General features: G+C 42.3%; 1 protein-coding gene across 1 annotated transcript in view; it reads right to left on the reverse strand.

Moving 5' to 3' along the window:
- Positions 1-14,736, reverse strand: part of GLIS3 (GLIS family zinc finger 3) — a 422,334-nt gene that overhangs the window by 34,637 nt on the left and 372,961 nt on the right. The window contains exon 7 of the mRNA XM_058565743.1: positions 8,618-8,786. Within this exon, the coding sequence (XP_058421726.1) occupies positions 8,618-8,786 (169 nt within the window). The remainder of the gene's footprint in view (positions 1-8,617; positions 8,787-14,736) is intronic.

Raw genomic sequence — 14,736 nt, forward strand, 5'->3', positions numbered from 1 at the left:
GATGAAATTGACTAAGGCCAGACCATAGAGGGCCATGTAACTACAAAAAGGAGTTTGGACTTTATTTCAAGTATGGTGGGGAGAGGGATGTGAGCAGGAAAGAGATGATTCAACTTACATTTTAAAGAGCAGCCCTGGTTGTGGTGTAGAGCAAAGGCCACATGTGCCCTGGCGAGGTAATAGTGAAAGGCTGTGGGTAGGCAATTGGATGAGAGGAGACCAGTTAGGGGGCTGATGTAGTGGAGATGCGGGTGAACTAGGGTTGGAGGAATGGAGCTGATTAGTCTTAAAACGTATTTTGAAGGTAGAGCTAACAAGATTTACGGATTAATGAGAGGTGAGAGTGTTTGGGAAAAGGGAGGAATCAAAGTGTACTACTAGGCTTTTTAGGTTTTTAATACTAAGTTGCAGATAGCCATGTAGACTTAACTCATGATTTTCCTCCATTATCAAGGAACATAGTGGATTCTGAAAATGAAGCTCACAAAAGTTTTGTAGACCACGTGGACATTTAAATTAGAGACAGATCAGAGAAGACCAGTTCAGCAACGTTTTTGTTGTTGTCGTTTTATTTTTTCATTCAGTGGAATCATTCACAATCACTAGGTAGGTAAGAAGAAAGTAACTGCTATCCCCAATTTCCCTGTATGTGTGACTACTAGGAGTAAATCAGGGCGGCATATTTAAGAAGCTATTAGCAAGATGAATATCTCTATGAGAAAAAAGTTCATTCCAAAGGCCAATAACCCAACTGATATTTGCCAGAGTATGAAGCATGGCTGTGGTCATGCATCAATATTTAAAAAGTTTAAAGGATGGTGGGCCATTCTGCCCTGGAATACATACCGAGAAGCACCAGGAACTTTCCACAGATTTAAAGAAAACAAAATAGAGAAAGGACTCTAAGCTTTTCTAATATAAGACCCAAAAGCTCTAATCTTCATTTTCAATTCTAGGATATTGGAATTTTCTGCTTCTTCACTGTTCATGGTATTGATACCAGGAACAACTTTCATTACATTCAGTGATTCTCAAGCAGGATATGTGTGTGTGTGGGTGTGTGTGTATTGCGGGGTGGAATTTGGACCGTGGCTCTCTTAATCTTGAATATCTGTGGAAGTCCCTTTTCTAGAAAGAAATTAAACCCTTTATGGGATGCTAAATGAGGATAACTCTCTGTCTTCTGAATACAAAGTGCTACAGCCCAAAGAGAAAGAATGATGCTCATGATCATGGGGCCTTAGGTGAGCATAATATTGATAGACTACAACAGATGATGACAAGATGCCAACATGCAGGCTGATACACATGGCTATTTGAGACGTATATTTGTTTTTAGACTATGGCTTTTCTCAGTTATTTCAATGATCAAGATTTTTGCCAGTGTTTATTTGTTGCCCTATAACTCAGGTATCTTTCTATACAAGTGGGAAAGCATCTGTAATACACACCAGGGAGCCTCTCAGAGAAGTGCCCACTGGGTAAATTACAACTAAATTATGACACTCAGCAATGTGGACACCTCTTAACAACGTCCAAGTCTTCTCTGATATAGTAGAAACAAGTGAGGCTGAGTTATTGCTGATATTACAGCTCTAGCTTTCAGATGTTCATCACTTTGTCTCTAATATGGAGGTCTTTTTTTTTTTTTGACACTCAGTGACTCTTCAAAACCCTGGTAGGTCATGACTATATAAAACACAAACTTTGGAGGCCAGCCCTGTGGCCTAGTGGTTAAGTTTGGCGCACTCTGCTTTGGCAGCTTGGGTTCAGTTCCTGGGTGAAGACCTACACCACTCATCAGTGGTCATGCTGTGGCAGTGACCCACATACAAAATATATAAGAGGAAGACTGGCACAGATGTTAGCTCAGGGCAAATCTTCCTCAGCAAAAACAAAAAAAGCCCTGGAATTGCAAGAGACAAAAGTGTCTTTTCAAATCATATTAAGAAGAAAAATAACATAAACTCCACCGTGCCGCTTCATCAGTCTAGGATATACAAAGGACGGCCTTTGTCTGCTTGAGGACCAGACCAACCATTTGTTCATTCTTTGTCATTTCTTCCTTTATTAGGCACAGAATACGTTCTGAACTCTTGCTGGGTGGATGACAGGATACACAAATTCTTGTCTTCAATATAAAGCCCAAACTCCTTAATGTAGTTCATGACGCTACTCCTACATTTATACAGGAAGCTCCACCCTAGCTAGCTCTCTCCCCTTTTAGATTTTGTATACACCCATGTTGCCAGTTTGGCTTGTATACACCTTCAGCTTTCAGCGAGACATTTCTTCTTCTATTCCTCCCTCCCCAATTTTGGTGTGTGTCTCCACGGCCCCCCGTAGCACCCTTTCATAACATCCTAAATTATGATTACCTATTGACCTGGTTGCCTCTCATGAGACTGGGCACTTTGAGAGAGGGCAGGGTCCTGTCAGGTTTGTTGACCACTACATCCTCAGTGTCTAGCATATTGCCTGGTAAACAAATACCAGCTGAGTTTATGATTCAATAATTCAATGAACTCCAATGCTGGAATAGATTTTGATAAGCCTTAACATTTTATATGATGCTATGATTTTAGCCATTATTGCACATATACTAGGAGATGAAGACAGAGAAGAAAGGTTATGTGGAGTGTGTGTGTGTGTGTGTGTGTGTGTGTGTATGTGTGTGTGTAAGGCTGTGAAAAAGCTGAGTGCGTGAAGACATCAATGCCTCTGTTTGCTCAGAAAGTCCTGGAGTGTGAAGGACAGCACAGCAGCAGGCCTAGTTTTGAGCTGTTCAGCTGCTACAGATGCAAACAGAGAATGATGAGTATCAGGCTTTCAGTATTCAAGACCACAGGAAAGCAATGTAGGGAACCCAGCAATGGATGATGGCAAAGGACTCCTAGCAATGTGTATGTGTGCATGAATGTATGCAGTAGAGCAACTATATATTGTATTGAAGTATGCAGGTTACATAAGATTGTGGGAACTTTTAGAACTGGGGCCACCACCTTCCAGACCAATAAATCAAGCAAACCAGTCCTTTCTGGGAACCTCCCACCTCGACAGCAGGAGTTGGCAATGACCTCCTGTTCCTAGGCATTACCATCACTGGTACTTTTCCTTTGTCAATCCCTCTGCAGCATCTACCACTGTGAAGTGCAGCACAAGGCACTCTGGAGGTTACAAGGAAACTTTAGGTTCTCAAAGAACTAATAATCCACCCGTGACATCTGGGAAATGATAAATAAATGAAACAGATAATAAGAACCAAGGGCTTTAACAGGGGAACTTGTCTCTGTGAGCTGCAAGAGGCAAGGAGTCTTTCTGGGTTGAGAACTAAGCCAAGCTCCAGGCTAGGTAACATTTAGTCAGAAATGGAACAATAAGAGAAGATCCTTATTGCCTCTTTAGGTAGAGAAAGACTCTGAATTAAGATGCAGAAACAAAGTCAGTGAGCAGTCTGGTTTGACTAGAGCGGAAGACCCTTACAGAATTGCAAAGATGTTAAATAGAAAGCAATTGCTATTTTTAACCCTTTAACAACCCAGAAAGCTACACTATGTTCCCAATGCTGAATTAGAAAATGCTATCTGTGAAGACCAGCTCTGGTTACCCAAAGGCACAGAAAGACCATACATATATCAAAGTACCTAGAATTCTAGCAATGTCATATCTGATATGAATGGAAAACAGTAAGGCTTCCCAAAACTTGATATAGACTCAAGAAATTGGCATTCCTTATTTGATTAAGGTGTTTTTATTACTTTCTCAGAAACAATTGTCCCTAACATTCCCTGCTGTTGATTCCTGTACTAGATTGTATTCTCCCAGGAGACCACAACCTTTCCTTGTTTTCAGTCTTCTCTGGCTCAGAAGTGGGGCTCATAGGAGGGCCTTTACAAATCACTCCTCTGTGGTCAGTCAACAAATCCCCTTAAGCTCTATCATTTGTACTACAGAGCACACGATGTTTGCGGTTTTCTTCAGAAGGGAGAGAGGCAGCTGATGTGCTCTTGGACAGGATAAGCGACACCAAGTTAGCTGACTTATTCTTGGGATTGCAAGATTTCTTCATCTCAAAAAGTGACTCTGATCAATATTTTTGTTTTTTCTGGTCTAACAGACATACTATGAAACCCAATGAATTAACATTTCCAAAGATGCTGGGTTCCTCTTATGGGAAGGTACTGTCATAAAGTACCACTGGCTTGTTCAACATGACATAGTAAAACACTACTTCCCATAATAAGTTTAAATCAACATTAGGTGATGTGGTGTGGTACTGCTTAAATCGCTGAAACCATGTGTCATTCAGATAATATTTCAAAATAAAAATGGAACCTCGTCAAGTTGAGAGAACTCGCATTTATTTTATTTTATGATGGTAAGGATCAAAGAAACTGATGCTAACTGGATAAATGTGGACGACCTTTCCTGACTTCTGACTGTGACTCAGCCCATTTTATTAACAAGTTAAAGCTAAGTAAATGATGAATCAATGCCCCCAAAGCAGGAAAAAATGCCAGTTTCCCACTAAAAATCGCAAAGTGTGATAAACCTATTTCCGTTAAGAAAACTGCTGGAGTTTTTACTGGGGAATTTCCCAGGCAAACAGAGGCAAAGATATATAAACCAAAAACGGAAGGTAAGCACATTTCCTTTCAGTGTTTTTATGCCGGATGCTAATGCAAACACAGTGAATAATTCAGGGCTGTTTCATGTCATCCTCCTCTCCAGACCTGATCGGAAGAGATACCTTGCATACAGGTGCCCACTCCAGTTGGGCTGGCCCAAGAATGGGGCACACATCCTGCGGGAAGATCATGGCAGCAAGGCAAAGCCACAAAAGTGAAACCTCCACTTCATTCACCCAGCCATGTCAAGTACTATCACCTTCCCCTTCCTCTCCATTTTCCCTTCCATGATTACTTACCTTATCAACCACTGTAATCATCTAACATCCTCGGGCTTCCAAACTTGAATCTCTCAGCCATGAGAATCTTCCCTGTCTTTATGTTAGCAACAACAGCTACTGAGTGTCTGCTTCATGCCATATAACATGCTACATGCTTTACCTGCTTTGGTTCGTTTAATCTGAATTCCCCATGAGGTGCAAACTAAGGCACAAAAGAGCTAAGGAACACCATATCACCTATGAGGTACTCCTGCTAAAAACATTTACAGTGTATCTGTTTAGGAGGAAACAATCAGACAAAGCCAAACTATGGAACATTCTGCAAAATAAGTGCCCCGAGTTCCTCAAAAACTGTCAATGTCACGAAAGACAATAATAATGATGATGATGAGAATTTTTAAAAAGCTGGAGAACTTCATTAGATTCAGGAAGACTAAAAAGAAACAAGAATTAGGATCCTTATTAGATGCTGGATCATGGAAAGAAAAGGAAAAAGGAAAAAGAAAATCTACCTGTAAAGAACATTATTCACACAATTGGGGAAATCTGGATACTGATTGCATATTAAATACTATACTGATGGTAAATTTCCTGAGTGTGTGATCATTACATTGTGATTACGCAAGAGATATCTCTACTGAATTAGGTTTCTATTAGGGTTAAAGCTCAGTGATATTTGCAACTGTCTCTCAGACGGTTCAGAAACAACAGGCAAGCAAACCAACAAATAAAGGATCTCCCAAATCAGAGAGAAGAAGAGAGAAAGAGATAGAGAGAAGGCGGCAAAATATTAACAATGGGTAAATATGGGTGCACGGTGTATGGGTGTTCATTGTACTGTACAATTTTATATTTTACAAAATTTCAAAAGAGGGTGTTGAAAGAAATAAAAAATTATAAAATAAAGTAAAATGTTAAAAAAAAAACCCACCCAAGCAGCAAGAGCATCTAAGGAACACATTCAAACAATTAGCAGCTGAGGGAGCTAGGATTCAAACATTAGGTGTTTGGTTGTTGTTGTTTTTGACTCCAATAATGGTTACAATCTCTTTCTACATTTATTCTTTTAATGGCTGTGTAGAAAAATAGGCCCTGGTGGTCTAGTGGTTAAGATTTGGCACTTTCAGTGCCACGGCCTCATCAGGAACTACACCACTTGTCTATCGGTTGTCATACTGTGGCAGCTGCGTGTTGCTGTGATGCTGAAAGCTATGCCACTGGTATTTCAAATGCCAGTAGGGTCATCCATGGTGGACAGATTTCAGCGGAGCTTCCAAATTAAGACAGACTAGGAAGAAGGACCTGGCCACCCACTTCCAAAGAAAGTGGCCATGAAAACTCCATGAATAGTGGTGGAGTACTGTCTGATATACCCTTGGAAGGTGAGAGGATGGTGCAAAAACACCGGGCAGGGTTCTGCTCTGCTGTACACAGGGTCGCTAGGAGTCGGAATCAACTCAGCACTAACAACAAGAACAATAGGACACATGGATTTTTTCTTATATTCTTGTAAAGAGTCATTATGACTACTGATAAAAAGATGAGATGAAGAAGAGGAGGTCCTGATTGACGGTTTTTTAGCTTCACTACCTTGTGGAGTATGATTCTCAGCCAGGCAGAATGAAATGAGATGATAAAAAGCCCACGGCTAATATCCTTTAAAACCCAACTGGAAACTAAATAAAATGCTACAATGAAAAAGCTCATCTCAACTTATAGAAATACATCTGATAACTGGCAAGACTGCTTGTCCCCAGCGTCTGCAAACTTAATAGATGGTTATCATCACACTGCTTTGTTGATGGATCCTGCGGGAGGAAGCTAATAATTTGTTTACATTTACCATGTACATAGAACTGTTAAAATAAGTCTGACATCTTCTGATCCATATTTCTAATTGTCCATTGTCCATCAGAACATCCACATGGATCTTTTACAACCACCTAAAACTCAAAACCCTGAAGTCCATTTATTATTGTTCCTTCTTTCCCACCCTCCTCTCTACTAAACACTCTCTTTTCCTCTGTTAATGGTACAATTTTCCATCTTGGTGTCTAGGGATGGAACTCAGGAAGGAATTTTGGCCCCTCCTCCTTACTTGACATATATATTAATAATTAGGGATTCTGTCTCCTAAAGGATAGCCCTTGAATAAATTCTCCACCCTTACTGCTGTGCCTTAGTTCAAGTCCTCATATTGCTTACAAGGATTCCTGCAATAACCTCCTTATTTTCCCCACCTCTAGTCCCTGCTTCCAGCCTCAATTACTCTACCATCTTGTCACCTGAGTTCTTTCTCTATAATGACGTTTCTCTCCTAAGAAAGAGTCTATAATGGTTCTTTGCTTCCAGTAGGATAAGGGGCAAATTCCTTAGCATAAATATATGGTTCCACATGAACCAACTCACTCTTACCTGACTTCATCAGCCGTGTACACCTTGGATGATGTCACCTGAGCTACTCAGACCTCCCTCCATGTGTGTCCTTGCCCCTCTTCATGTCTTGCGTACGTTCCTCTTGCTGCCTTGGATATTGTTCCCATTTATCCATCTGGAAAAGTCTTAAGTCTTCCTTCAATGCCTAGATTGCTCTGTCTGTCTTTCCTTCCCTCCCTGAAGCAGAGTTAGGGACATCCTCTTTGGACTCCTACGGCATTTCTATTACATCATTTATCCAAACAGCATTACTATACTTTGTTTACATGTCTGTCCTCAACATTAAATCCTGCAAGGGCAGGACAATGCTTTCATAATCTTTGGGTCCCTAGCACCCAGCACAACATCCAACACATAGCAGGTACTCAACAGATGTTTACTAAATGAATGGAGGTATTAACAAATAAAAGGGTAGGCATACATTTAAAAATGTGTGGTTTGTCGGACTTAAAAACACATATTAAAAAAACACATAGACCAGGCCAACAACAATGAAACTACAGATTGCTGTTGAAATCCAAGATTCAAAAATTTATTCCTGCTGCCTATTCAGCCTGCTGCTTATTATTTTGTCCCCCAAATGCCTACCCTCCAGGATTTCACAGGAGTCCCCACAAGAACTTTTTTCCCTGTGGATGTCTGGGAGTAATCCCTAAGTAGGTCAACTCAAGTGAAATGACAAATGGAAGGAAAACAAGAGAACTGGCATGCTGTCCACATCACCCAAGGGTTGAGTAGTACAAAGACAGGGACTGAAGCGTCACGATTTAAAAATTTTCTCCCAGAAACTTTGTGTGGGTAGTACCAACAAAAAGCATTCAGTGAACAGCCTCTTTCTGGTTGCGCATATAGAATCCTGCGCCCTTTTATGCTATACTCTCAAGCTAACGCTACTGATCAACACTATGTGCTGAAGGCACCATCTCACATCTGGAAAGCATTTCAACCTGTAGGGATATTACCTTAAAATTGAGTCCCTGAAACGAACTGAGGAAGGGTGGAAAAGACAGGGGCATTCTGATGCATTTTCCCAGCATCAGACACTTCAGCTGGCTATTGACAACATCTTTTAATTTTTTCGCCATGGAAAATAAAAACAGATAATGAGATATTTGATCCACATGCTTGGTGTATGTATTTTTAAAATGTCACCTTTAGATAACTCAACCCACCAATGGATTATTAATAAAATTCAGCAACTGTCAAAGCACTTCTCGGTGAAGGGAGGTTTGGCGACTACACCTATTAGAAGAGAGAGACAGATGGCCTTACCTCTCAGCTCCTGCGTCCACAGCTGTGAGGGGAGGTAACTGGGAGGAGGGGTTGTGGGGGCTCCCCTGTACATTATGTCCCGGAGAAGGGTGACTGACAGGATGTGGGGGCGGCACGGCCCCGGCAGCTGTTCCGCTTCGGCTTGAATGATTGCTGGAGAAAATGGAAGCTGAAATCAAGGGAGAAACAAGCATCAGACTGCACCCCCAAGTGAAGGCCACATTTTTTAAATCAAAGGCTGACAGCAAGCATACTTTCGGGGCTTGTTTGTTTTTCTCTTGGTGGTTTGAAGGGAACAGTTCTCCCCTTATTGGATATACACAGCTTTTGTTTCCAAGGCGGAACAGGTTCCCCGGCTAATGCGCGTTACTGCTGCCTGAGGAGCTCATGATCGGCTCACTCCAGGCTGTCGTCCACGGTCTGTCTCATAGGCGCTGCCTTGCCCCGCCAGTTCCCTGTCTGGACACTGTATAATTAGTCAATCTTGTAGTGTTTGCATCTGGGCAAAGGTCTCTGTATGAGCGCTTTTCAGTCACAGGGGATGAGAATCAGGTAACAGAATATTCAGTCTTCTGACCCAGAAGGGCACAACACAGGCCTTCTTCCTTTTTCCATCGCTGCAGCAAGCTGTTGTGGGTCAGGCCGAGGTCTCTCTCTGTCACTGCTAAATCATTGTGATGAGAATGGAGCTTCCCCTGATCCTTGCGCCAACGCAGGATCCTACACCCTTTTAACTTCAGAGTGTAACTGACCCTGGGCATTTCCCTGATGGTGTGATGGATGGGTATACTTGGTCTTCATCAAAAATGAGTCCTCTTCCAGCACCACAAAACATGAAAAGGGGGCCTCACATGCAGTTCCAGATCTTCCCCCTCTGCTGCAGATTACAACACAAAGAGTGAGTTACAGCCTCATTCGTAGGGGCAGCCTACACTTTGAGAACTGTACGTGACCTCAAACTTAAATATGTGCCCATTTAGATCAGCTAATTGGTACGATGCCACAGAAGAAACTGGAGCTTGTCACTTGCAGAGTCTATCACTATCAGAGAGGCTCTCTCAGTGTCTGGGACCTACTCAGCAGACATCTCATTATGCTGCAATCATACCAGCATCATTATGCTGACTCTCTTTAACTTCCTTCTCTATACAAAGCTATGCTGAGCTTTATACCCCTCTCTGCTCTTTTTGAACTTACTCTACTGATATCAAAGAATAAATGGATTTAAAAAAAATAAAAGAAATCAGGTTCAGGATTAAGAAAAAGAAGCCACATAATCAAAGAGATTTGAGGGTTTAAAAGTTCAGGGAGCTGTATTTTTAGACCAGTACCACTTTTCTCCAACCTCTCCAGGATAGAATTAATACCCCAGATGACCCAGCCCCCCAAAACTTAATCCAATGGAACAAGAGTTCAAGTACCTAAAGGAATATGTGAAGAGATAGAATTACCATCTTCCCGTTCAAAAAGCTACTGACAAGGGTGTGATCTGATCTGAAGGGTTTATTTCTGGTAAGTCAGCATTGTGTCAGGTTAACTCTTGTCCTCAGAAGCCTGCATCCTCCACAGCCCTCCAAGTCCTGAAGAGGTGGTAAGACTAGAAAATGCTTACCAGCTCAAAAAGGCAATGCAGAGCTTCTGTTGTGTGTCAGCCTCCAGAAAAGTTGCACATAAGCAAACTTGCTAGAGTCACCTTATGAATCACTACTCTCATTTATGCTCAGTTTGCTCAGGCAACCACAAATCTGCTTGTATCCCAAATAATAATTTTACCCACGGGAGAAGGCTGTTTGGATTGACTGTGGCAATAGTTTCAATATTGCTGTTTGTCAGCATGGAGCTGGGTGTTTTATATATTATTCCAAAAACTAATGGAATAATAAGAGGTCACAGAGACACTGTGGAAACACAGCTAATTTTTTTTTTCTGCCTTAGTGTAGAAACGTGAGCTCTCCTATTTCTTGTGTTGTAGCTGCTGAAGGCACCCATCACTTATTCTCCCCTGGAGGTATTTTTGTATGTATGTGTGTGTGTGTGTGTTTATCACAAGGGAAGCACTGCCCCTGCTGTTTACAAACCCACAGGCAACAGGGAAACTTGGTGTGCACATTCTATGCTCTACTTGATGGTTCAACAGAAAATGTGGTGCTTCCCAGAGGTCTACATTAGCTATATTAGCTACATTTTTGCATTAGCTGCAGTGAAATAGGCTGGGAAATTTGGTATTGTTTGCAGCCTGCTGCACATTGAAAGCTAGGCCTGGTTAAGGGCCTCTCTTTCATCCCAAATAATAGCCAGGACCAACCATCCATCCATCCATCCATCCTCCAATCATTATTTTTTAAACTCAATATTTATTAAGTGCCTACTACATGCTAGCCACTCTACTCTGTGTGGGTCCCTGCCCTTGAGGAGGCTACAGTTTAGTGAGGGGAACAGACCTCTATGTAAGAATCCTACCAAAATACCGAGGCTTACTAGTGTAGAGCATTGAACAGTGTTCAAAGTGCTTTAACACACTATTTTATTTGTGGCCCCAGAATGTGCCCTAAACTCCAGCCAAACCAGATAACTGACCACACCTCAAATATATCATGACAATTTATGCTACTGTGCTTTGACTGTAATGTCCTTTACCTTTCTCTACTTATTTTAATACTTTTGTTCTGTATGCAGTTACTTGTGTGTTCTTCTCATTCCTCTCTTAGCAGCCAATTACTCCACAAATATTTATGGAGCACCTACCATGTGGCAGACACTGAGCTAGGTCCTGGGAGAGACTAGGGAACAAGACACTCTTGGTGCCTACTATCTCCGACAGCATCATTCACATTTGTTTGTTGAGCAAAGACAAACACATTTTGCCAATGGAGTCCATCTAGGGCTCAGTGAGCAGGACAGGGACAGAATGGAACATTTATCTACCAACTCCTGTTCCCCACTGGTCAAGGATTGACTCAGAGTGTTAATTCTCTCACACTTCCAAGTAGGCACATGTACCAAAGTAGCTAAAAGTTCTAACAAACGCCCAACACCAAGGCATCAGAGAAGCCTGAGGGCAGAAAGCCAGAGGTACGAGGAACAGTTGAGGGAAGGTGCTGCCAAATTACGCTGGTATAGCTGGTTGCCACATAGCAGTGGCCGCCGGTAGGAATAGGTGGTGGAGAGGATGTGAGGTGGGGTGTAAGCGGTGTATGGTACAAGGCTGAAGGCTCAGAAATGTGCCCTCCAGCTGTGCTGAGGTCAGGTGTTGCCTGTAACAGTCAAACATACACCTACAGCCTTTCCTTCCACTGCTACAGTGATGAATGGCACTGGAACAGGCAGTGGCCCTTTGCCTAGGGGCCCCATGAGAATATGAAAGGGAGGGCTTTAGGTTCAATTTAAAGTCTGAATTTGGAAAGTATAATGGAGAGTTTCTTACATAGGATGTGAGAAATCACCTCTCGGCAAAATGAGGCCCGTGACTTGCCTCTATTTTCTAACAGATGGGATAAGAAGGAGAGGACAAACTCTCTTCTGGTGAGATAACCTAAAAGAAGCTTATAATTCAGTGTGTACACAGAGCACTTTGCATGCAGAGTTCAGGGCAAAACTGCTAGTTGTAGATGTTGCGTGTGACCAATGTAATGACCAGAGATTTAGAGGAAGCAACAACAGACACAAACATGGCTTTCCAGCATTCATCCAACCCCCATCTCACATACGCTTCTAATAAAATGGACAAAACTCTGGAGTCAGATAGCTGTGACTTCAATAGGACTGTCCTTGGCCTCTACCAAAGATCCATATTTCTCAGAAATTGTCCCGATGGCACAGGAAATGCCTCTCCTGCTTACACCAAATTCTAGGAATTTCTGACTATATCACAGTCATATATCCAGGATCCCATCTTACTTACCATAGTCTAAAAATATTCTTTTATTCATTCATTCGTTCATTCACTCATTCTTTCTTTCAAACACAATTTTCCAGCCCCTACTCTGTAACAAGCAGGTGCTGCTCTCTTAATATTCGAAGTCTGAATACCTGCCGACTTCCCACAGATCTGCCCACCATAACATATGCTTCTAGACAAATACTCAGGCTTTGCCAAGTAATTTTTTAACCCTAGGAAGAAAATCTCCATGACAGAGTGCAATTGTAAGGTCATTCACCAAAGGAAAAGTTTTCTTCCATACACACTCAAAATGATTTTCCAAACCCAACCAATGGGGCATACAACGAGGCCTATCAATCAAAGCATAAGGAAGAGCACCAATCCCTCCAGAATCCAGGGCAATATTAACAAAACTGCTGTGATCAAATCAACCGGCACACACAGGCTGCCCACGGGGGCAGGCTTCATTGTCTGCTGTCACCTCGGGGGTCAGTGCTGCTTTCAAGGCTAGAAGAGAGCTTTTAGGTGAACCTCCAGACAGCGGTGATGACTGGCAGCTGGAACAACTGATTAGGCATGGCAGAGGAACACACTGGAAATTCTTACTGCTTTTGTGATTAAGAGATGGTGGACTCCCCAAGGAAATAAAAGCCTCGTCTTGAGATGAATTTGTGAGCCTTGCCTTCAGCAAAGGACAAAGAGCTGGCCTCCTTGCTGCTTTGGGCTTTCTCTCTGGGGCTTGGCTTACTGCTGTCCCCCACCCCATCTCCTGTAGGAGTAGGTGAAGGTGACTCAGTTGGGCTTTGTAATTTTGACAAACCAGCATCTGTTAATCTATGTGGTCCCCAGATGCCATCTCACCAGCTAAGGGGACCAAGGCATTCTAGGCTGGTGCCTTTAACTAGCTCAGGTTAATCTGGGTTAATAGCTCTTTCACTATCCAAATGAAAATAATCTCTCTTTCTAATAGGGACAGACAGGGCTCCCTTGGGGATACTTCAGCTGTCACGTATTCACTATGTGAATAGAAGGAGGCAAAGAGTATTAGTAGCTTCTCAAAATGAAGTCTACTTGTCTCAGGCCCATCCCTAGAGCCAAGGAAGGCTACCATAGGCACTGCTTGGTGACTACATTTTCATCATTTTAGAGGACAAGGAAGAAGACCTCCCTTGCCAGGCTGAGGTATATTAAAAACAGCCAATTGGAGGGAATATTCCAGTTCAAAACTGTATGGGCAGCTAGAGTCCTGCTCCTCAAGCTTTAAGTTGCAAACTAATCACCAAGGTAAAATATTGATTTTGATTCACTAGGTCTTGGATGCAGGGAGTGCTGAGATTCCAAAATTCTATCAAACTCTCGACGTCCCTAGTGATGCTGAGCCTGCTAGTCTGGGGACTCCACTTTGAGCAGTGGGTGCTGGACCATATATATCTCAGCTGCATTTCACTTTCTTGCTCACCCTCAGAATCATAGTTAACATTTATTGAGTACTTTGCAAACCTTTCCTCAGTTTACTGATGAGGAGCTTGAGGCCTAATCGGGTTCCTGATTAGGTTACCTGGCCTAAGTCATGTGGCTGGTAAGTAGTGGAGCTGGAATTCAAACTCAGGAAGTCTGATTTCAGATCACATGCCCCTAACCACTACACTATATTGCCTTCCAAAGGCAGGATGGATTCAAGAAAAGTCATAAGAGTGTTGATACTGTATCAGAACCCCTGCACGCTCCATTTGCTAAGGCTGCTTAGAGTCACTAGGCACTCCTCCCCCACCACACACAATGCACACGGGTAGCTCTAACCACCAAATGCTGGTTAGGATGCAAAAGATATATTCCCATTTCTGTTCCTACCTATCCTAAAAGCACCGAAGTGACCTCAGCATGGATAAGAGAAATTTTCAAGCTCTGAAAATTAATTCAGCCAAGAAATTAACTGAATTACTTGGTTTGGAAAACAAACAGCTGGCAGGAAATGTGCTTTTTTCCAAATAAAGATTTCAGATGCTTGTCAAGGGCATATCGATCCACTGGTGGGAAAGAAAGAAGGCAGGGAGGCGTTATTCACAAGCAATCAGATATATGTACCTCTTACCACAAGCGAGCACGATGTTGTGAGCTGAAGGGCCATTGCCTCTGTCAATAATGCACGAATAAGAGATTTGTTGTGCAGATATGTAGCCACCGAGCTGCTAGAGTAAATCTGCCTTTGGAGTCATTTACGATTACTTCAAAAGCCATG

Source organism: Diceros bicornis, chromosome 22 (assembly GCF_020826845.1).
Source record: "Diceros bicornis minor isolate mBicDic1 chromosome 22, mDicBic1.mat.cur, whole genome shotgun sequence".
Lineage (NCBI taxonomy): Eukaryota > Metazoa > Chordata > Mammalia > Perissodactyla > Rhinocerotidae > Diceros > Diceros bicornis.